The sequence below is a fragment of the Callorhinus ursinus genome, unplaced genomic scaffold (assembly GCF_003265705.2).
Source record: "Callorhinus ursinus isolate GAN/ISIS: 27379988/994484 unplaced genomic scaffold, GSC_fseal_2.0 scaffold13, whole genome shotgun sequence".
NCBI lineage: Eukaryota > Metazoa > Chordata > Mammalia > Carnivora > Otariidae > Callorhinus > Callorhinus ursinus.
The window spans coordinates 22,032,203-22,057,011 of NW_027397075.1; the positions used below are offsets into that span (position 1 = coordinate 22,032,203).

General features: G+C 41.2%; 1 protein-coding gene across 3 annotated transcripts in view; it reads left to right on the forward strand.

Moving 5' to 3' along the window:
* Positions 1 to 24,809, forward strand: part of AKT3 (AKT serine/threonine kinase 3) — a 318,344-nt gene that overhangs the window by 25,269 nt on the left and 268,266 nt on the right. For 2 of the 3 annotated variants that reach the window (XM_073899912.1, XM_073899913.1), the window contains exon 1: positions 17,683 to 17,707. The exons of the other annotated variant lie outside the window; for it this stretch is intronic. In XM_073899912.1, coding sequence (XP_073756013.1) covers positions 17,694 to 17,707 — 14 coding nt within the window. In that variant the 5' untranslated portion in view covers positions 17,683 to 17,693. Of the gene's footprint in view, positions 1 to 17,682; positions 17,708 to 24,809 lie in introns of those variants that run through there. 3 annotated transcript variants of the gene reach the window in all.

The following is a 24,809-nucleotide window of genomic DNA, read 5'->3' on the forward strand; positions in this document are numbered from 1 at the left end:
GACAGGAAGAGGGATAATTAAAGAAACGAGACTTTTACACTTTATTCTGTATACACATTTGGATCTTTGTTTTATCTCATTTTGCGTAAATGACATCATAAGCACTCAACAGTGTATCTTAGAGATTTGTCTATGCCATTGCAACGTGGTTACTCAGACATTTTGAAAAAAGTGTCTAACTTGATATAAGTTGCTTTTAGATAATCTATTCTTCTCATCCATCTACTTTTTTCACTTTTAAGTACTCATGTACTGTCAGTCCATGGTTAAGAGGATGGACTTTAACTTCAGATCTTGGCTTTGCCATTTATTAGTGACTGGGCAAAATACTTAATATGCCTTAAATTTCTCATCTGGAAAATGGTAATGATAACAAGTGGTTGTAAGACTCCTGATTAGCCCTTAGCACAGTGCATGGGACATACCAAAAGGTTAGCAAATAATAGCTATTATTTAATAATCTGTTATAGGATATTGCTAAATTTCCCATTAGCTTTACTAATATTTAACGTTTAGGCTCTTCCATTATTTTCCTCTGTAAAAACAATAAGGATACTTGCCCTTTTCAGTTTTTTTTTTTTTTAATCCCTTCTGATGCTTTGCATTTCTCAGAGATTATTGATGCTAACTGGAGCTCAGCCATAAGTCTCTTACTGTCTTCTCAGCACCTCTGGCCATCAATGTTGACATTATGATATTTCTCTTTTGAGAAGATAAGTGTAAAAGAGGAGTTAATCAGTATTCCTTTCCTGTTGTCCAGGCCTGAATGCTGCACTCTCTTCCTCTGGCTTCATCTTTTGTAATTTTGAAATTCATGTTGGTCTGTAACTATTTTTTCCAATTCATTGAGGACTTAAAATTCTTTCAGTTGTTCTCTGTATCTGTTCTTCGTTACACTTCTATGTTTCCCAACATTTTTTCCTGTGTTAAATGAACTAGTGCTTCAAGCAACAAGTATATGTACTTTTTTCTTCCTCACTCTGGGTTGGGTAAGGTCAAATGATAGTCACATTTTAATCCTGTGGTTAAATTTTACTAAAACTGTTTGCCCTACAAGAACACTAATTTCCTTATCTTGCATAGTTGGAAGCAAATACATTCTATCCAAAATTCATTGGCCAAGAAGTAGAGCTTCAGTGTACTTTTTTTTTTTTGACTTTATAATATTAAGCAGTAGAAAAACTAAAAATGAAAATAAAAGTAGTAAGAATTGGGAAGAAGGGGACACCTAGGTGGCTTAGTCGTTAAGCGTCTGCCTTTGGCTCAGGTCGTTCCTGGGATCAAGCCTGGCATTGGGTACCCTGCTCAGCTGGGAGTCTGCTTCTCCCTCTCCCACTCCCCTGCTTGTGTTCTGTCTCTCGCTCTTGCTGCCTCTCTTTCAAATAAATAAATAAAATATTAAAAAAAAAGAATTGGGAAGAAGGGTGAAGGGGAACCCAGGTTTTCACTCAGAGTGGGAAGTCATTTGATGTGGTTACAGGTGATAAATCAAGAGACAGAGGCGTAATACCAAAAAGATTAAAAGTGGCTGTTTTTGAGAGTGGAAAAGAGAGGGAGGCTACATGTGTTGTGTGTGTGAGAGTGTGCACGTGCACAGGGCAGGGAATGGTGGAAGAGATGCTTTTGTTTTTAAGTTTTCTGTTCTTTCATATGCTATTGAATTATTGTTATTGGTGCATGTATCAGTTAATAATAATAAATCCTATCCAGCATGATGCCAGTTTATGAAAATAAAAAAGTACAGTTTTGTATATTGATGTATGTTTAAAAATTGTTTGGAAGGAAATATACCAAATATGAAAAGTGATTATTTCTGGGTAGTGAGTTTTTTTCCATCATTATATTTTTCTGTATTTTGTGTAATTTCTAAAGAGAACATATTGCTTTTATACTTACAAGAACTGTTATTAAAGGAAAAATATCTAGGACCTCCTGGATTTAATTTGTCACGCTTATTTGGCATCAGTAGGACTGTTTTTTATTTATACAAGTACTATAACTTTTTTTTTAATTAAAGGAATTGTACACCATATTCTCTAAATGTTTGTAAATGTATTAGTAAGGCAGGCATTCTGCTAAAAATAACAGAAAACCCAGCCAACAGTAACAAAACAAAGACTGGTTTATTTTTTTCACTTAAGAAGGGTAAAGGTGAGCAACTGCTAGCTGTTTAGCAAATAAAGATAAAATCATAAGAGATTCAAGCTCTCTCTGCGGCTTCACCCTTAGCTTGTTGGCTTTTCATTCTACACTTGTTGCTTTAAGGTTTCAAGATGGCTGTACTAAAGGAGCGTTACATTTCTGTTCAAGGCAGATGGATGGGAGATGGCTGGTGTCGGCAACACTGTCCTTTTTATTGGGAAACTAGCAGCTTTCTCAGAGCTCACTATCAGACTTCCTTTTATGTTGTGTTACTCGGAACTGGGTTATGTGTCCCCATAGCTGTGAGAAAGCAAGTATCTGTCTCTGTAGCGGGAGGTGGCAGGGGCAAAGGGGACTGGGCGTTAACACTGTGGTAGCCAAGCAACAGTGTCTTCCAGAAAAGTTCTGATATATACATCACATTTCCAGGAGAGACAACAGCCTTTCCAGAGGTTAGATTTAGAATTTGGCATGCGGGTATTCCCTAAAATTCGCCCCTGTGGAGATTATTTCAAGATGTCACCATTTTGTCTGGTTGTAGGAGTACTAGGCGTGCGCTCCCTTTTGTATTTTGAGGTGATAGCGAGTTAGGAGGTGTGTCTGTAAAATGCTCTCTAACTTGACTTTATTTTTCTTATAGAATCCAAATTTCAGTTTGTATCCAGTATTTGAAGGATTGTGAGTTCTTAAGTTATCAGATAAACTATGTAAAGATTTTCATTTTTAAGCCAGAGTATGCAATGAAAATGTTAGTCACGGGATGATTCCAACTTTGCCAACCCAAATAATACTGGGTCAGCCAAAAATACCCGCATTACATTGTTCAAAGTATTCAGTCGTATATTTACTTGGATTTTTTCATGCATGTATTTTAATGGGCATTACCCCTTATTTTCTTATTCCTTTGTCATAGACTTCTTTAAAAAGAAACTTAAAAATACAGATATGTACAGTTGCCATTGTGATATTTATGGGTTTCTGGATTAAAATGGCACTGAGTAAAATATGTAACTATCAAATTAAGACTTGTTTATAAAAGTTTAGTACTTAATAGTTGTGTTTATCAATGAATTGACAAATTTTATGTTTGTCTTAACAGAAAACCAGAGATATTTATTTAGTCCTAGCCCATTTTTCCTTAGTCCAAAAAGGTATTATTACCTTTTGCTTTTGAGGAGTGAAAAATTGTCCTTGTAAAGGAAATGATTAAAAAAAAAAAAAAAAGAAAAGGGAAGGAAATGATTGTATTCATTTCAATGATCAGATAAACTAATTTCTTTTTTTCTAAAGATTTATTTATTTATTTGAAAGAGAGAGAGAGCACATGAGAGGGGAGAGGGTCAGAGGGAGAAGCAGACTCCCTGCTGAGCAGGGAGCCCGATGTGGGACTCGATCCCGGGACTCCAGGATCATGACCTGAGCCGAAGGCGGTCGCTCAATCAACTGAGCCACCCAGGCGCCCCAGATAAACTAATTTCTTTATTTAATTATAGAGAAATAACATGCTGGAGACTGGGGAGGATGTGAAGATGAAGAAAGAGATCACCTGCTCTCATGGAGTCTAGAGTCTTAAGTGGGGAAGAGACTCTGCCTGAGTCAATTTCCCCATCTGTGAAGTGGTGATAATGATAGTTCTTACTTACCTTGAGGTGGTTGTCGTGAGGACTGAGTGAGTGAAATTCTGTGAAAGGCTTAAAATTAGTCCAGGCACATAGTAAGTGTTCCATAAGCGTTAGCCTCTGTTACTAATATCACAAAACAGAAATTTGCACAGAATGCTTTGTGAACACAGACGAGGCAGGGATTGACTTTCTGGAAAAGCTAGGGGAGTGTTAAATTTTTACCTGCCCTTAATTCCACATTTGTCTTTGCCACTCTGATGCCTACTACCTAGTAAGCCCCCCAAAACTGTTGATGAATGAATTAGAGAATGAGACTATACTTAACACCAGTGGAATTTTCTTAAAGCATCTTAAAGTAGCTGTAAAATTTGTAAAATTTGAAGATGTAATATTAAAATTTATTGATCTTACATGGCTGACTTAATCCTAGGATAGAATTTGGAATATTTTTTTCCAAGTAAGTAAATAATAGTAATTTAAGGAATAGAAGAGCTATTACTTTCAACTAGATTTTTGAAACAAGCTGGGTTTTCAAACAGTTTAAGATATATTATTTTCCAGCAAGGACTTGGGATACAAGTATATGGCAGACCATAGCTCTGTAGATTTTGGCAGTTTTGTGTTGTTTTAGATCTGTTTAGTGACATCAGTTATCTACTGTTGCAGAACAGACCACCTAACACTTCGTGGCTTAAGCCAACAATGGCTTATTAGTTTTCATGATTTTATGGTTTGAGTTGGACGTTCTGGTGGTCTCACTTGGGGTTACTCCTGTGGTGGCATTGGAAGGCTGAACTAGGAGATCCAAGAAAGCCTTGCCCGCAAATCTGGGTCCTGGGTTCAGTGTTGACTGGGAGTGCCTTCATTCCCAAGACACCCATCCTCCGCAGAACATCCTGCGCTGTTTGAGAGCATGTGACTGCCTCCCTCTGAGTCTGGAAGACACCAGCCCTTCAAGGCCAGTTCCAGAGCTGGTACAGCATTTGTTTGAATCCTAGTTTGTTGGTCGGACAGCCTGGATTCAAGGGGAGGAGAAATAGAGTCCATTTCTTGATGGAAAGAATGGCAAAGGATTTGTGGCCCTTTTTAATCTGCAATAGAAGCATGGTGCCTTAATATTTTTGACTGGATATTTATCCTCCATATTTATCACTTCTTCCCCTTATGTTTTATCTCTTTTCCTCTTTTCTTTGATTCCCAGTGAATTTTCATAGTTTGTCTTCAAACTGTTTCAGTAATTCAAGTTTCTGTTCTTTTGGATACAAATTTACTTTTCCACAGTGTGGATCCTAGTTCTGCCCTGCTGGTTTTGCTTGGGCTGTATGTTTTTCTTGTTTTATGTTAATGTATTCTGTATTTTAGCTATCTCCCTTTGCTTTGCCTCTTTTAACTCTAATTTTGTGCAGTCTGTTAAAAATTTTTAGTCATAACATAAATCATGGATAGGTGTGGTAGTAGGACTAGAGGTAGTGTCAGAAACACTGGGGTGGTGTCTACCATGCTGAGTTATTGACATGAGGAGCCTGAGTCTTTGGTTTAGGGATCTAGTGGAACATGACTAGACTGCCCCTTTGCATTGAGACAATCCTGAGCTTTTGCTAGTCACTACTGAGCTTTTACATACGTGTGGTTGTAAAAATGATTTCATCAGGTTAACCATAAAACTGCAAAGAAATTATGAATTGCTCAAATTTTGTGTTTTAAAACATGTAAGAGAAGCTGTTGTTAGGCTAGTTTAGAATTCAACCTTGGTGCTTAACTTGGAAAAGCATTTCCAGAGCCATGTAAAGGTGGAGTGGCCGCTGAATTCCAAGAATATGGAAGGGGCACCTGGATGGCGCAGTCAGTTGTGTCCAATTCTTGGTTTCACCTCAGGTCATGATCTCGGTCGTGAGATTGAGTCCCATATTGGGCTGTGCACTCAATGGGGAGTCTGCTTGTCCCTCTCCCTCTGCTCCTCCCCCCCAACCTGGCACTCTCTCTCAAATAAAATCTTTTTAAAAAAAGAATATGGAATTATAAACCACAAGGTATCATGAACTTGTCAGCCACTTGAGTAAGCTGTCTTAGAAGAAAACCCAGTTCAAGTAGAGCCTTTTGATGACCCCATAATGCGTGTAGTCTCAGGAGAGATCCTGTTTCAGGCTAAGCCAGTCTTGCTCCATTGAAACTGTGCAGTAAGAGTTCATTGTATTTAAGGTGCTGACTTTTGGGGTAGTTTGTTACAGAGCGATTAATAATACAGATTTTGTGCCAGTGGTTTTGTTTTGCCAAAACAAAAACTTAAAATGGAGGATTGTTTTTGGAACTCAGTGGTGGATACAAACTGGAAAGTTTTGGAGGCATTTAGCGAAAGCCTGAAGAGCTTTGAATAGACTTGGTGTAAGTTTGATGGCCTTTGGGAAGGCTGTGGGTGAGAGCTTAAAGAACAGTGAGAAAAATGTTAGTGGAAATTTGAGGAAGGAAATCCTTGTTCTGTAGTGGCAGAAAGCTTAGCAGTTCAGTTGCTAAAATGTAGAAGGAGAGAAATAACCTAAGGGAAGTACTTTTAACAAAAAGGAGCAAGGAACTGTTGAGTTTGAAAATTCCTGGCCTCTTCACATGACCAGTATTGCTGAAATTAAGTAGTAGATTCTGGGGAAGATCAAATATGGGACACTTTCAGGAAAACGTGGTCTCCCAATGAAGCTGAGGATGTGACTTGAAAATCTTTGGGACCTCAGAAAGATCCCAGGTGTTCCCTCAGGGAACTGTGCAGTCCAGCAGTAGGGGTTCTGAGAACATGGAGAGAGGGGGCCTCCGTGGTCCCTGCAGAGGGGCTTATCTTGAGGAGAGTTGTACATGTGGCCTTTTGTCTCCTAATGGAGTAAAACATGACCCACAGAGTGTTTCCTTTTCCGTCTCCCTCTCTCTTTTAAGGACAGTTGAATTGGCAGAAACACTGTTGGCTTGGACTGAAAGGGCCGGAGACCATGCACGGGGAGGCAGTATTTGAATCCCTGAGCCTCTGTGGGCAGGAAGCACACTGAGAAAACCACATGGCTTCAAACCTGGGCTCCCCTCTTGGGAAGGAAAGTGACTCCGAAAGCAGAACCGAGCTCCTGAAGGGCAGACCCTCATCCAGCCCCACTGGATTTCAGAATTGCTATGAGCCACTGATGGCCATCCACCTTCCTTATCCACCCCCCCTTTTTTAAAGATTTTATTTACTCATTTGAGAGAGAGAGAGTGAGAGAGTAAAAGCAGGGGGAGCAGCAGAGGGAGAGGGAGAAGCAGACTCCCCACTGAGCAGGGAGCCCGACGTGGGGCTCAATCTCAGGACCCCGGGATCATGACCTGAGCCAAAGGCAGCCACTTATCCGACTGAGCCACCCAGGCGCCCCAGTATTACTGTATATTCCTTACCCCTTTTGGAGCAGCAGTGCTACGGTGATTTCTCCTTGCCTCCTGCGCGATTGGTCCTGAGTTCCTGACTGCTAGAAACTGTGAGATAATAAAGATTGTCCGGGTACTAAGTCTTGTGGCAATTTGCCATGTGGTGATAGAAGACAAATACAGTGATGCTTAGGTTGAAATTGCAAGGATGGGAAGGCCGCTGTGCATGGGTGGCAGGCGGTGGGGCAGGGGGCACTAACGCAGGGATGAGGAAGACCTCCCATGCAGGGGCCAGGAGCTGCTGGACTCACTGGCAAAGTGTGCAAACTCAGGAATATTCTCAAATGTAATTTTTTATTACATATTGGAGAAAGGAATTATCTGACCAATGATTATTACTAAGAACTACAGAGTTTTATGTGTGAAATGAGGAAAACATTTTCCTGCTTCTTTGACATGTAATCATTTAGTTGTTTGTTAGTAAGTAAAGTTATGTCTGTGTAGCATATCGTCTCAGAGATTAACTTAACAGTTACTTTTTAATTTATTTTAAAGGTTTTATTTATTGGAGAGAGAGAGAACACACACACAAGCAGGAGGAGGGGCACAGGGAGAGGGAGAGAGAGAATCTTAAGCAGACTCTGCGCTGAGCATGTAGCTCCACACAGGGCTCGATCTCACAACCCTGAGAGCATCACCTGAGCCGAGTTCAAGAGTCGGTTCCTCAACTGATTGAGCCACCCAGGAGCTCCGTTAAAATGAATAAATGTTAGATACAGTAGGGCTCTATACTCAGCTCTTACCTCCATTTATCTATAAAGTGATTGGAAAGAAGAGGGGATTACCTTCACTCCTAACTTTTTATTTTGGAAATATTAAATATATAGAAAAGCTAAAAGTATATCGTTTTAGTGAGCACGTAAACAGCCTTAATGTTTTGCCTCATTTATTTTTTCCCAGCCTTATTGAGGTACACTTGACAAAAATTGTATGTTTAAGGTGTGCAGTGTGACATTTGCTTACATGCTTACATGCTGTGAAATGGCCACCATATCAAGCTGGTTAACATACCTAACTCCTCGCATGATCACAGGTTTCCTTCTACCTTTTTTTTTTTGGTTGAACTATTGGAAGGAGTTGCAGGTTTTGCTCTGTCTGTAAGTCCTTTTAGCCCGACTCCCAGGAATGAGGTAGTCACAACCACAATATCATCAACCCAGCTAAGAAAATTGATACATTCAGTAATCCCATCTAATATGGTAGTCCAAAAGAACTTACAAATTTTTAAAAATCCAGGGTCCATACTGTTTATTTGGTTGTTTCTCTGGCCCCTTTTATTCTGGAATAATAAAAATTCTGACATAATTCTTTCTAAGAAGTGGATTCTAATTTTTGGGCTGATTTTTATGCCTCGAGTTGTCTTGTAGAATGTCCCACATTCTGGATTTGTCTAATTTTTCCTCACTATTAGAGTCACATTGATCCTTTTTTGGTGAGAAAGCTGCATAGATGATGTGTACTTGATCAAGAAGGTGACTTCTGGGTCTCTTCACTATAAAGATGTATTTTCCCCATTTATAAATCTGTGGGGTCATAGTTCCCAACAACCCTTCACTTTGGTTTAAACTTCCATTGATGATACTTGCCTGGATCAAATTTTAACATTGTGAACTGTAGAGAAATTGCTTTTTAATGTTTATGTGTAATAGATTGATATTTGCAAGGAAAGAACCCACTGTTGCTTTTCCTTTTAAAAATAAGTATATTAGGGCGCCTGGGTGGCTCAGTTGGTTAAGCGACTGCCTTCAGCTCAGGTCATGATCCTGGAGTCCCGGGATCGAGTCCCGCATCAGGCTCCCTGCTCGGCGGGGAGTCTGCTTCTCCCTGTGACCCTCTTCCCTCTTGTGCTCTCTATCTCTCATTCTCTCTCTCTCAAATAAATGAATAAAATCTTAAAAAAATAAATAAAAATAAGTATATTAATTGGGCTAAGATTTAAAGATATTTATTGTCTGAGTTCCACATATGTTTATTTTCCTTAATGATGGATTTGGAGAAGCCTTGGTTTAATTTAAAACAATAAGTTAATAACAGATCAGTCGGTTGGTTCCTAGAATTGCTAACAGTGAGGCTCATCGAACAGTCATGTAATACTTCTTGAATGCCTGGTAGGGTGCAAGGAATCACACCAGATAGTATAATATGCTTAACGTTAAAAATCGTAGCTCCTTAAGTACTTATCCATTTGAGAAGATAAGACACATGTGCATATAAAAATAGAATAATAGAGCAGAAAATCATAAATGCCAAGTTACTGGTGTAGTCAGTAAATGCTTTCAGTGTTCAGAGAGCGGTCGCTTTGAACTTTGATGTGTGCAAAGCAGTGTCGGTCTATGAAGATGTCACTGACATTCTGAACCTGGGCCTTTTAAGCATGCTTTCCAATAAATATCACGTGCTTACTGTGTTCCAGCAACAAAACGTGTCCCTTGCCCCTGAAACAATTACTGAGTGAGAGGAAAAACACAGGAATGTATACTACCTGCGATCATAAAAACTCTAATGCAGTTATCTCATGAGTGCCGTGGCTGTGTGGAGGAGAGAACAAGGACTTGACGTTGCTTCGGAGGTGGGTTGTGGGCATGTGACTGGAACGGCTTCCTGGGGGAAGTGGCATCTGAGTCTGAGAGGAAGTGTTTAGACTGAGAACGGAAGACTACCCTAGGCAATGGAAGGTGGGCCCACATGCCCAGGGGTGTGACTGTGCGTGCCGTGGTTTTCGAGAGGCTAGTGATTCCGTTTGCAGACGGTTCGGGAGTGGTCCTGATTTGAGAGGGTGTGACAGGAGTGTGTCCGCGTGTGCGTCTGTAAATTTTTTTCTCCCGACGGGAGAACACTGCAGTTGAGATTTTAATGGTAGGCACAATTTTTCAGAAAAAATGTATGGAAAGATGAACAGGGGACTGAAGAAGGAACTCAGGAAACACTCTGGTACTAAGTGGGGAGTGGGAGGAAAAAGAGACTCTCAGGCAAACACAGAGGGAGTTATTTATTGGGAAGAGCGCTAAAATAGTAAGGTCAGAGCCACCGGACAAGAGATTTTACAAGAGGCTAGTTAATGCCACAGACAACAGAATATACAGAGGGAATGAAAACTGAGGAAGGCCATTGGATTCAACATTGAAAGGATGCTCTGAATTCAGTTTCAGTGATTTTGGGGGGAGGGTGGTGTGGAAGCCAGATTTCTGGGGAGTAAGGAGGGCCTATTGATGCTGCAACATCAGATTGAAGCCATTTGTTTGTAAAAGTTTGCAGTGAAAGTAGAGAAGCAGTAAATAAAATGAGACCGCTGGGTCAAGGGATGTTTATTTTCAAAGAGAACACCTTGTAGGCCCACGATGGCAGGAGGGGAACGTGGGAGTGGGTGTGGAGGTCCTATCAAGGGTGGGAAGAGATGAGAACTTGGAAAGGAGGAGAGGCGAACCCCTCAGTCCAGAGGGGAGGAAGGGAGTATGCGGGAAGAGCAGAGAGAAAGGATTATTAAGGAAGAGAAGAAGAAAAGAAGGAACTTACAGGTGATGGCCAGTATGTGCTCTGTGAATTTGGAGAATGCAAAATCGCCTTGGTTTAGCACTTCCTTCTCTGTTCACGTACCCCAGGAGCATGCACGGAGGAAGTCCCTACCTGCCCAGCGTTCTCTGAAGGTGGAGAGTAGTGTGGCGGAAGGCTAATGGGCAAGACTGTAGTCACGTGGTATTTTCTACCCTTAGAGAAATATTCATACCAAAAAAAAACCCAACAAATTGAACACCAGATCCTCTAATATCTTAAAATGTGATTATTATTAATACATAAAGATTTCAAATCACCTTATTTAGGAACAAAAAGCATTACTGGATTTAATTTTTAAAAGTTTTGTTAGTATATACATTTAAAAGTGTGTCTTAGGTAGAAAAAATTATTGATCAAATTTTCAAATGTTTAAAATTTTGTAGCATGTTATTTTTTCTTTTGAACTGAGGACTTTTCTCTCTGAGGATAATTTGTTAAGACTTTAAACATTTTAAGCAACAAGAACCCAACACAAGCTTGAGCAATGGAAGAAAAATGAAAAGAGCAGATGGACTTAATAGATTTTAAAGGGGGAATCCAAGACAGACTGATTTCAGGTATGACTGAATCCAGGAATCCTGATGATGTCAAACATTCTCTAGTCCGTTCCATTCTATTCTGTTTCCATCTCTGATGGTCTCATTTTCTGTGGCAGCCCCAGGGTAGCAGCAGCATGGCCCACTATCCGAAAGGACGATCGACTTTTACCCACCAGCCATTTGGTAGATATCAGAATAGATTCTGTTTGTGGCATGTTGCCGTCCCCGATTATCACCGGACCTAGGAGTTTGGCATAAGCCGGTAGAGGAGAGCCTGGGTTGAAGGAGGGCACCATGATTGTGGGACGAGTGGGGGCTCGAAAATTGTGGCACGTTTCCTTCCAGTCTTACGTACACATGTATGTACGTGTGTGTATATATTTGTTCTATAACAAACCAGGTTGTCTTATGAAAGCCTTGTGTTGAAATCAAATTCCTGAGGAGAGAATCACCCTTTGATTGCTTATGTAAACGAGCCTTAACATTTTCTTTAGTTTATGATTTCATAAAGATACTGTAGAAGCCTTTCCTTTTTTATAAGTAAAAGTGTTTTCCGTGCCACGTATCACAATATTTTTATGTCTTCACAAAAATGGAGCAGCTGTACGTGGGTCGGTTTTAGTAGCAGCAAACACAAACACACAGAAACAAAACCACCGTCGCAACACGCACACAACCTGGGTTTCTCGTTGGGATTATGAAACAATTTATGATGGAAACATGGAGCGTAGCTGGCTTTGGAGTCAGCAGTTCGGGGCTTTTAGAGAGATGGTTGGGGGGTATTCAAGACAATGGTGTAGAATACCCTGTACAGGGCGAGGCTTCTAGTAGGTGCTTGACAAGTGATAGCTATGAGTATAATTCTTACTGATAAGCATTGATCTTTTGTGATGCTGAAAAGAGCTCAGTGTGACTCTAGCCAAGGTCCTGGGTTACGTCAGCTCTTTCAGTGACCAACTGTGTGCACCCACCAAATCAAACTACTTGACATCACTGGGTCTGTAAGACAGAGGTGGGTTAGAGATCTTATCTTGCTCTAAAATTCTTCTATTTTTTAATGGACGAATTTGGGTTACGGAAAAATGTGGAGTGGAAAGAATCTTTGTATACTGTAAAGAAAATTGATGATCTTAGTTTTGGTGTTAGATACATTTAGGTTTGAATTTCAAGTCCTCTGCTCACCAGCTGTGCAAACTTGGACAAATTGCTAAACCCCGTCTCCTTGTGTAAAGAATGGCAATAATTAGTAATAAATACTTGCTCTCTAGTTTAAGGATGAAGTGCAGAAATGCGTTTGATTTTTCTTCAATAACATTTTACTTTGATTAGTGTCTGTAAAGTTCCTTCCAGTTCCAAAATTTGATATGTAGAATTATTTGTGTTCTGTGAATATTTATTTATTCCATCTTTTCTGATAAATTTCAGCTAGGAAGATTATTGTAAGTCACGAGGGTATAGTTATAAATGTACAGTTACATAGTTGACCTTTGTCACAGCTGCATTGTGCCTACGACATGCTGCCCTTTGAGACCACCTGGGGTAGAGAGTTCATATGGACCATTTCATAACTGGATTTGAGCATGTATTGGTTAGCTACCTTACCAGTGGCTTGGTGGTGGATTGTGTTGAAATTTATCCCATAAAATTGTGCCAGCAAAAAAGAGGTGTACAAAATTACAAAAAAGAAAATCTCGGTCAGGCATTTGGAATCAGTTGTGGACATGGGATCTGCTAAGATTCCCAATGACCAAGCCCCAGGTATCACTTAAAGATTATTATGAAGATCAGAGGAAATAATGTATGTGTAAGCCCTTGAGCATAGTATTTTCCATATACATTGGCTACTACTATTGTTATTTTTGTCTTTTAGGAATATTTTTCCTCTTGAGTCACCAAGCCGCATTTAGTCAAGGGGAAATCCAGTGCGACACCCAATGCCATTCTTACCTATGGGCTGTACTGGAATTGTGTATTAGAAAAAACCAAAGAATCTCAACTAAAACCCCCAACTAGAATTTACTTTCTTTCTGATCTAGCTTTAGTTCCTGAAATCATTTTTCATGAGAAATTTTTTTGGTATTCATTCATTCATTCAGCGAATATGTAGTACTCATTAAGGGATAGGTACTAAGGAAAACAGCAGTGACCACAGATAGGTAACCTTTTATATTAGTAAAAAGCCAGCTGCTCATTTAAATTTCATTTCATAAGAACTTTGTAGTTGCAAAATAAAAGTAATTGAAGCTATAAAATCAAATGAGGCACACTAGTATACCAGTGACTTTTGGGTAGAAACTAGATGGTAAACTTGTTTCACTTTATTTAATTTGGTGTTTCTGAAACTTTTTTTGACCTGTTCTACCCTTTCCTCCGCACTGAACCCACCTTCAGAAATAATAGTCTAAAGTAGTTTGTTTAACTGGAAGTGAACAATATTAGGTTAACTCTGATATTTGTAGGACAGAAGCTGTTGCCTACCAACGGTATTTTATTGGGTGACTCCGTCCTGGTTTGCCAAGGACAGTTCTGGTTGATGCCTGTTGCTCTGGTGTGGTGATTGATAGTCTCCTCCTCTTTACATCTCCAAAGTGCCCCGGTTTGGATGATAAATGAGGCGGTCCGTCCTGGAGCCACTACTTTGGGATCACGTATGTGCCGGGCAGCATCCTCAGCGTGAGGTATCTAGTAACTAACTCGCTTCTCACAACACCCCTGTGAGGTTGGTACTGTTTTGTCCTTTTCTTTTTTTTTTTTAGCATGGGAGTAAACTGAGGCCCAGAGAGGTTAAGTCTTCTGATTACACACCTAGTAGGTAGTGGGGTCGGACGCCAAGCTCAGGCAGGAGCATCTAGTCCTGAAGGGGGTGCTCGTAACCGCCAGGCCTGCAGGTGCAGCCGCGCATGCTCAGTGAGCGCGCCCCAGGGCTGGCTGGGGTGGAGCCCAGGGGAACCGTGACCGTGAACAGCCCGGAAAGGGAATACAAACTTGGAAACAAGGCCGGAGAGCAGGAGCCATGAAGGGTGCACTTTAGGTTACATAAAGTAGAAGTTGGGGAATTTGATTTTCTTTTTTCCTCCAGGAATTGCCCTCATCCTCTTTTAACTGCGAAGAGGTGTTTTAATTTTCACTTTTTTTCTTTTTAAGATTTTGTTTATTCATTTGAGACACAGAGACAGAGAGAGAGAAAGCACGAGCAGGAAGAGAAGCAGAGGGCGAAGCAGGCTCCCCGCCGAGCCAGGAGCTTGATGCGGGGCCTGATCCCACGACCCTGGGACCACGACCTGAGCCGAAGGCAGACGCTCAACCATCTCAGCCACCCAGGCGCCGCCCCTTTTCACTTTTAATTAGTGTCCAGAAGTACTAGTTTTCCCTTGAAACATAAAAGAGCATTTATTTAAAGCAATTTGTTTATGTGTATTTTGTTTTTAAGTTTAGGGATATCTTCTTTTTCCTTTAGTAACAAATCAGACTTTTGGAAAAGCCCTTTTAAACTTACCCCAACTTATTTATGACAGATTCTTCAGAGATCCAAAAGTTAATTTTAGGAAACCTGTGGAGTTTTTTTACTACCCAATCGCCAGACTTCATTGTTGGCCTTTGACTTCCGCCTCATTTCAGGTGGACTCCGATTTAACTGTGCCCCTCCTCCATACCACCTGGAAGTTGAAGAATGCTAAAGTGTGTTATTACTTCCTTGACTGGTAATTTCTAAAACTGAATTTGCTTAATAAGTCTACAACAGTAGTTAACAGTGTGATTTTTATAACCAAACCTTTAATATAAATGTGTAATTTTCAGAATTCTAAATGTGAATGTTCAGCGAAACTGAACCAAACCAGACCATTAAATAGGTGGTATATACTCATTCAGTTTAGATTCAGCAAACATTAATTGAGGTTCTTTTATGGTTAACTTTTCCGCTTTGTACTTAGGGTTAAAAAAGATGATAAACCTGTTTCCTGTATCTTCTGCTCCCTGCTTCCCTCCTCCACGCCTTGGTCTTTCTTCTCAACCTCCCTCAAACCTTTACTGCGTGTCTGCTCTGTGCTGTAGTGTGTGGACTCAGGCATATCAAGATGAGTAAGTAGTGACTCCCTTCAAGTAACTCGTGCCTTAGGGAGTCAGATCAGCCCCTGAGTCAGCTCAGCAAAGGGTGGTAAATGTTGGAGCCAGGTTCACACCTGGACCTGTCTGCTGTCCTTTAACGATGACCAGAATCTAGTCATGCGGAAGGAGGAGGGGAACTTGAACAGATGGGGAAATCCATGGTGAGTTTCAGAGGAGCTCGTGGTGAAGGGGTTGGCAGCCATGTTACCATGAGTGGAGGGGTGAGGAATCAACGGGAAATGAGAAAGCACTTTTCCAAGAGCTTGATGTGGTAAGGGGGGAATAGATAAGATTGTAGGTTGAGCGTGTAGTACGATCAAGTGAATATTTTTTATAATGAGCGGTACATACATTTGCTGTCTAGGAGAGAGCTATAGAAATGGCAAGTGAGATTTAAAGACAGGAGAGGGAAGATAATAGAACAGAATCCTGTAGGAAGTTACATACTCTCAAGAACATAAATGAAAAACAGATTTTGTTTTTTTTTTCTAACTCAACATTTGAATTACATGATAAAATAGGTCGTTAAACATCTTTATGATGTGGAAGCTCTTCTGGTAAGGTATATGTGCTAACCTTTTAAAAGAATTATATTAAAGGAACGATATTGCCATGTTGTCAGGAATTCCTGTTTGGAAATAATGACAAACTCCTCTTTTACCCCACTTTCCCTGTTGCTCCGTCCTCCAATCAAAAGCAAATGGGTCTTGGCTGAGAAGAGAATATCTGTTTTAAGGGTCAAATGTGTCAAATTGTTTTGACTGGCTGGAAGGAGGGGTGCTAATTGGGTCATAAATAGCAAATTTTCTGTTTTTATAAATCAGTGTTTGAGGATTCCAGGATCTCGTTCATTAGGTCTAGGTGGGACCCAGAAACCAATTAATTCATTTATCTACCAAATGTTTATTGAATGCTTTCCTACCATATTCTTATTACCATAATACATAAGTGAGGTTAGAAGGTGGCCCAGGTGCCTACTCTCTAATTGGAGGACAGAGATAAATAAGCAATTAAATAAATAGGATAATTTCATATAATAGTAAGTGCTGCAAAGAAAGTGAACTGTCAGATATACTACTGTCAGATGGTTACCATATCCAGGGAGAAAGATAACTGCATAGGGTGATCTTGGAAGGAGTTTTTGAAGAGGTAACTTTTATCAACCTTGCTTTAAAAAAAGTTCTTTTTAATCGTGGTAACATACACATAATAAAATATACATCAGAAAATATACCATTTTAACCACTTTTAAAAGCATAGAGTTTGGTGGTATTAGGTCTGTTCGCAGTGTTGTACAGCCATCCAGCCCCAGAACGTTTTTCATCTTGCAAAACAGAAAATCTGTAGCCCTTTAAAAAATCTCTATTCCCCTCTGAATGAGATTACAACAGGAGATGGAAATTGCTAAACTTTTTTTGAAATAAGGCAGCAGATGGATAGGTGGCATCAGATTCCGCAGAGAGGAAAGGTCTGTTAAGTGCATAATACTTGCAGCAAGTCCAATACTGTGTCCTGAAGCTCCCAAGAGGCTCAGCTTTGGGAAGCACCAGACACTAAGGAAGGCAGGGGTCAGAAGGGGAGCCGAAAACAGGGATTGGCCAGAAAATGGATTCCACTTACAGGTGGAATCCTTGAGTTCTCTCTCTGTACACTCTGTGTAGATAGGTGACTGTCCACCAGCAACTCCTGGCTTTGGGAGGCCAAGATTTACCCACCCCCGCCTTTTTTTAAAAAAGATTTATTTGCGAGAGAGAACCCGCGCATGTGTGCGAGCTGGGGGCAAAGGGAGAGATCTTCAAGCCGACTCCCCACTGAGTGCAGAGCCCACGAGGGTCTCAGTCTCATGACCCATGAGATCCTGCAGGACCTGAGCTGAAACCAAGAGTCAGATGCTTAACTGACTGAGCCACCCGGCCCCCCCCCCAAGATTTATTCTTTATAAAATTAAAATTATAAAATAGAAAATTGAAGAAGTGCCTGTATTCTGAACCCGGGCAGTGGGTGGCTGATTGACTCAAAACAGGAAGGTAAGGGAACTCTACATCTGAATTGTGGAACTCCTCCCGTCTTCTCGGCTCTCCTCCCGGAAGTCCACAGGAATCCTGCCCTGCTCGGCCCTGCAGAAGACGGAAGCGGCTTCAGATGGGGAGGGGCTCGCTGCCCGAGCGGCCGGAAATGAATTCTGCCACTTGACGAGCCCCGTTTCCCCACACAGACCTTTTCGGTTTTTTTCAGAGCCTCATTCTTAAATACGACTCAACATTGAAAAACCATTGAACATTTGGGGAAAGCCTCCATGAAAAAAGAGAGGTCAGAAGAAGCAAAGAGGTGGAGGATGGAATGATACTTGGGAGTATGGGGAGAAAACGGACACTGTAGGGATCAAGAGAAACCTTAAAAAAAATCCAACCCTCAAGTGGTAGTATCAGAGAAAATACATTCTTCTCTTCTCTCTAAAGTGATGGCAAAAACAAAAGCATATTTCCATGAGGGTAAAGAGAACTGGAGGGGAGCTGACAGCAGACAGAAGGTACCAGCTAAGTATGGGAAGCTGAGAACCTGCCCATGAGTGGTAACTGACTTAGCGGAGCCCAGAAAGTGGAAACAGAGTCCGGGGAGGTGGGTGGTGGTTGCGCAATCCAGAATCCGTCTTCCTTTAATTCTTAACGTGCTTTGCTCTATTTGGACTACTGGTTCTTAGGTTTTGAGAGTGGATGCCCTTTCCCACTTGAAGCTGTGAATGAGCTATCCACTGGTGGAGAAACCAGAATTATTAAATGTAGCTCCTGTTTTCTTAAACGGTTCACTGAAGTGATCACGCATTATTGCATCCTTCTCAGTATTGCTCGTGAGCCAGCGTTTCGCAGAAGTGCATAGCTGAAACGCTTTTCTGGGTGCCAGTGATGGTGGGCTTGAAAGCGATGCCAAAAAGAAAATAGAAAAAGTATTTAACCTATGAGTGTATTCTACCTTTTGTTTGTAAAGTAGTTGTTTAAAACTTGGTACTTCCTTTCAAAATGCTGTAAAAAATGATTATTGGATTCCCAGACTAAACTTGAAAAAAACTTTCCATCAGCAGTTAAACGGGCACTGGTGGGTTCTCTGGGAGACCTCAATGCTTTGTGTAAAATCTTCCTATGAAGAGATACTTTTCTGTGGTAAAGTGACTCTGGATTTGGAGTCACACAGACTTGAATCCAAACCCTGTCTCTGCCATTTTCTGCTGTGTATGTGTAACCTTTGGTAAATTATTTAATGTTTCTGAGTCTCAGTAGAATGAGATGAATAATGTCTAACTCAGAGGGTAGCTGTGAGGATAAAGTGGCATTAAAGTAAATAAAGCACTCAGCCTGGTTCCTGGATGCTGTAGGGTCAATAAATGTTAAGTTTCCTTCATTTCGCTTTTCTGTGGAATGTGATAAGAGGGAACATTATTTTTCTAGGACTTAAGGGAAGTGCAGATCAGTTGGAGGTGTGTAACATTTTTGAAATGGGATTCCTGTGTTTTAAAATTTTGCCTTATTTATTTGCAATACCTGTGTTCCTTGCTGTCGTTTGATTTGCTCTTGTAAGAAAGGGCATGGGAATGGGGCTCGGGAGATTCAGGGTCTGGTTAGCCTCCTTTCCTACTACTAACTAGATGAGTGAGGTCACTGAATGTGTCACTTCTCCACTTTTGGTCTTCTTCCCGACTGGCAAAGTGAAAGTGTTCTACTGCAAGATGATTTATGAAACTTTGCTTCTGCTCTAACGTGATCCTGAGACCCGTGAAAAAGTCTCCTTTTTGCGACCTGGGTTTTATGGGGTGTTGAGGCTTGGGATACATTTATTATTATAAACTCAGTTTATGTGTTTGGAGGACTTGAGGTGATTGAACGTTACTAGACTAATAGCTGATGTTTGGCTTTTTCATTGGAAAATAATTCTAGCTGTGAAACCTAGGTTTGAGTGGAAATACACCAGAAGTAGCCATTGCTTTTCTTCCTACAGAGATAAGTGCTGTTTGGTGCTGCTTGCATGAAGCTATCGCCAGAGTCCTGTGGATTTTACCATTGCTCTTACAAACCTTTTTGTTCTCAAGAGTTATGGACATTCTTATTCCTAGGGTGATTTGGGGTGTGTGTGTGTGTGTGTGTGTGTGTGTGTGTGTGTGTGTGTGTGTTTGAATGTTTGTTATGCTAATCTCAGCGCTCTCGTCACTACCCAAAGGAATCCTTCTCTGACCCCTGGGCTAGATATGTTGTATGTTTACATGTTTTTTTTTCCCCCTTTTCGTTGTTTGGATTGTATACATGTCTGCTTTCATAATAGCTTTCTTCCCAGCTGGATTGAAAGCTCTTGGAGGGCCGCGACCACATCTCTTTTGCTGACCTCCGTCTATAACGTTTTGGCATGTAATTGACAGTCAGGACATATTTTTTGAATAAACTAATAAAGTAAAATTGTTGCCTGACAAATATTAAGCGAGTAGAAATATAATGGTAATTAAGAGCTCAAAGTACTGATTAGAATTAATGACTGTAGCCTTTGCTGTTACCAAACAGTGAATTTAAAAGAAAGAATAATGAAGGTGGTTGTATCAAATGACTCTTATTATTGTTTGTGCGAGAACAGGGAACATTCCCGAGTACAGGAAGCAACTTTTGGAAAAACTGCTGGCAGAACGCGAAGTCAGACCGTCCTTGACCCTTAGATCAAATGCATTCGAGCCCGAGTTTCCTTAACTCTTCTTCAGTTTGGAATAAACATTTTGACACAATGAAAGATTTATTTCATATAATTTTTGGTCCTTGCAAACAAAGACCTTAACTGAAGTTGCTGAAACGGAAAACAAACACTTTTTGAATTTTACTGGTTCCATTTGAAAAAAGTTTGTTTCCTTTCAAGTGCATAACACGTTCAAATGAGCTCAGCTGTATTAGCAGATAAACATGTTGATTCATTTGGCCCAGAGCTACTGAATAAAGCCTGGAGGGGGTACAGATTGTTCTTGCCCCCGCCCAGCCGCACCATGTTTTTCTTCCTCTCTGCCCTGGGGAGGGCAGGAGACTGGAATAAGTGACCCTCCTTTACCTGAATTGTCTAGGTGGGGGGAAGGGAAAAAAGTTGATTTGCCATTCAGGTCTCCTTTCCCTTGCTTTCTGCTCCGTAACTTACAGCCTGTGCTGTTCATCCCCTGCTCAGACCACGGTGGCCATGTCGTGGGGTCACTTCCTGTGACGTGTGACTTGACAGTTTTTACAGAGCACGGGCCTTTACTGCTCATCCCCTGATCAGACCGCAGTGGCCATGTCGTGGGTCACTTACCGTGACATGTGACTTGACAGTTTTTACAGAGGCCGGTTCCTGAATGCTCAGTTTTGAGTAATTATTTAGTGTGAGTCAGATGTGATTGATTTTGAGGATGGGCTTCATTTGGAAAGCAAAGGCAAGTACGCCGTCTGCAGTGGTGCTGGGATCACAGATACACTCATGTGCAGTAAACTGATGCAGAGCTTTTATCAAGCATCTAAAGAACTTGTATAAAACACTGAGAATGAGCCGTGGTATTTAGGAATTGTATTTAGGAAATGACCAAAATACGTGGCTTTTACTGTTTTAGGAACCCTGTAAAGTGTTTGTTTTTTTCAGCATACCTTGTGTCCTGTGTGTTTCATACCATGTTAGGGGCCATCAGTATGCAAAGATTGATAAGAGGTTCTCTCTGCCTTCCAGAGGCTTATCATCGGTGTCCCATTTCCCAAAGCGCATGTCATTAGTAGGTGGGTAGTCCTCAGAAATAGATTTGGGTCACTAAGTTTTGGAGATGCCCCTGGACTAAAGAAAATAAAAGGTTTCTTTAGTATAGGGTAAGTGTACAATGCGGAACTCCGAAAAGTGCTTATGCTTGGTAAGATTGTCCCAAATTCTTAGATGCAGCTTCTTTTTCTCACGCCTTCTGCAGTGGGATCTGAGGGGAAGGGGCGGGGGGGGGGGGGGGGGGGCTGGTGGCAGTGATTTGCGTAGGAAGAGGATGACTGATGAGTCATGACACACTCTTTGGGAAACAGTGGACTGAAGTCGTATTCACCCCGAGGCCACTTCCTCTGAATGCTGCCTTAACAGGGCTCACATTTGCTGCAGGGGCCTGTTTATGCTTTTTAATTAGGTTGGATGAGGGGCTAGGGTCTTTTGATTGAATACGTAAGCTGGAAGTGGGGATTAGTAATTAACCTGAAAAATGGCGCCTGTTTCCTTAAATTCAGCCTGTCTTGAAGCAGACTAACCATTTCTTCCAAAACAATGACATCTCCCACCTTTTCTGTTTGATTATGCTGTTTTGCCCCCTTTTCTAGGCAGTCAGACATGAGACCACAGTCATTATTGACTCTTCCCTTTGTCTTAACATAGCCCCACTGCCTCCAACCAAATACTGCCTGATTTTTCCTTAGCGTTCATCTGTTTTTTTCCCATCCCCACGGCCGCGGTGCACACGAAGTAAGTAATCAGTAAATAATTTGTCAAATGATGGAATCTGGACCGCTGTAATGTCCACCGGTAACGGATGGGTCTCAGGCCCTCCTTGCTCTTTCAGTCCTGAACCACTGTTGATGGTGCAGTCGGACTTACGCTGGGTTTCTGCTCTGCGCCTCCAGTAGCTCACTGTTGGTCGGAAAGTGGCCCACATGTCATCACCGGGTGCTCTTGTCTGGCGTCCGGCTGCCGTTCTTTCCCCTGATACTACTGCTCACCATTGGCCGTGAAGTTCTTACCTTTCCAGTTTTTACCTGGTGGCGTGTGCCATGTTTTCTTCTTGGAATACCTTTTTGGGGGTGCCACATATATAATTACGTAAATCTTACCCATCAGCACAGACTGATACTTACTTCTACGATCTCTCCAGCTGTGAGTGCTGTTGTTTATCTGCACATACTTTTCTCTGTAAATCTACGTTTGTCCTCTTCTTGGTGCTGTGTGTATATATTGTGATAGATATTAATATACCCGGAGTATTTCCTCTAAAGGTTTAAGTTCCTTCAGGCAATATGGTGTTGAGTTTAACTGCTGAAACAGATAAACCTCAAATCTCCGTGGATTAATAGCATTTGAATTTTGTGTCTTGCTTGGCCAAATCCAAAAACAGTACGCTGTTCCTGATTCTTGCTCCTTCTGTCTTGTGACTCCTCTGTCATCAGCAGATGGTTCCACGTGTGCTCATCTGCACGAAGCCAGAGAGGGAAAGAACACCGAAAGATCCCCCCTGGGGAGGTTTTTGGTAGGCCAAGCCTGGAAGTAGCACTCTTCCTTCCTCAGAGTTCATTAGCTAGAACTCAGTCAAGAGGCCACATTTGACTGTGAGGGAGACTTCTGGGAAGCATGTGCCTGGGAAGAAGAGGTTTTTGTTAATACGAGGCAGTTTGTTAGCACGCCTGTGTTCTGAAGTCAGACCAGGATTTTAATTTTTTTTTTTTTTTATTTGAGAGAGAGAGAAAGATAACAAGTGAGAAGCATGAGCAGGGAGAGGGAGAGGGAGAAGCAGACTGCCTGCCGAGCAGGGAGCCCGATGCGGGGGTCCTATTTAAAAATACCTTATTGCTAAAAAAACAAACAAAAAAATGCTAACCATCACATGAGTTCTCAAGCAAGTCGTAATCACTGCTCACAGATCACCACAACAAATATAATAATGATAAAGTTTGAAATATTGCAAAAATTACCAAAATGTGACACAGACTCACAAAGTGAGCTAATATTATTGGAAAAATGGCACCAACACAAGTGCTCTATGCAAAGCTGCCACAAGCCTTCAATTTGTAAAAAAAACGCAGTACCTGCGAAGTGTAATAAAACAAGGTATGCCTGTGTAGCATAATTTCTAAGTTCTGGTGTAGACAGAGCTTTTGATAGATCTCACCAAAATGCTACTAATGAAAGAACAGGAGAGATGACACAGGTAACACCTAAAACTAGCCCTGCTTGAAGTCATTTAACATTTATTTAGTAAGCACCTATGCAGCAAAGGTCCAAGATAGATCGCTGAGGACGGCAAGAACGGGTCAGATGTATTGAGTAATTAATATATGCCAAGTACTTCATTTGCATTTATACTTAAATCTCACAGATGAAAAGAGAAGTAACTTGTCTAAAATCACAGAACTGGTTCAGTGATGCAGCCAGAGCTAAAATCCTGGTTTGGGGGCGCCTGGGTGGCTCAGTTGGTTAAGCATCTGCCTTCGGCTTAGGTCATGATCCCCTGGGTCCTGGGATGGAGCCCCGCATCGGGCTCCCTGCTCAGTGGGGTCTGCCTCTTCCTCTCCTTATGCTTCTCCCCCTGCTTGTGCTCTCTTTTTTTCTCTCTCTCTCTCTCAAATAAAATCTTAAAAAAAAAAAAAGCAGAAGTAGGAAGATAATGGAGCAGCAGTACCTTTAAAATTTGAAGACAAATGATACCCAAACTAGTCTAAGTAGTCTGACTTAAGATTGAGAGTAAAATAAAGATATTTTCAGAGAGACAGATCCCTCCCACAAACCCTCAGGAAGCTGCGGAATGTACTCCCCCAGAAGGAGGGAGTGTGTTAAGGAAGAGGAGAACCCAGGTGAGTGGAGAGAGGAGTTCAGACCCAGGGTGGTGGCTGTGCAGCCAGCCCAGGTTGACCCCTCCAGACTGGAGCAAGTTGGAAGGCAGAGAGAGACTTCTTCAAGGAGATGAAATTGATAGAAACCTGATGTGAATGAATATATTCAAAGGGGATTTGTCAGACTGGAGAGTCTGAGGTTAATTAGGGATAACTACGTAGTAGGTAAATACATAGGGATAAGTATACAGAAAACTAAGTAAATGAGGAGCCAGGCAATTATTAATTCCAAGTAAGACAAAATGTTATGCAGGAAAAGAAAGGTAATTAGTGTTTGCTACTTGGCTCAGTTCTGAATATCCTGTGTAGTCATAATGATAAAAGCCTCCATTATTGATCTAATAACCAAAGTATTGAGACCGTGGGGGTGGGAAGTGAGGAGGGTGGCAAGACTAGGAAACAGAGTTGAATCTTAAACATCATCATCAGGCAGTCGCTGGAGAATCCCCTACCCTGGCCATTCACGAAACAGTGATACAAACATGCTGCATTACTTAGAGATGTGAAGGGAAATTCCAAAACAGCTAACTAGAGAAAACCTGTGGGGAAAGAAAGTGTTGGTGAGGGGGGCTGGAGACTAGTTTTTCTTTACAAACCTTGTAGATCTAGTTGATTTTTAAAAAACTCTCTGGGTTATGCAACACTTAATCTGAAACTCTAGATTTTGGAGAATCCATTAACGTCAGTGGATTTTTTCTAGATCAGAGGTTTTTCAAGTGCTTCAGCTTCTCACTTGAATGTTATCTTAAGTTAAAGTTTCTGTGGTGTATGTTGGATTTGAAACATATAAATCCATC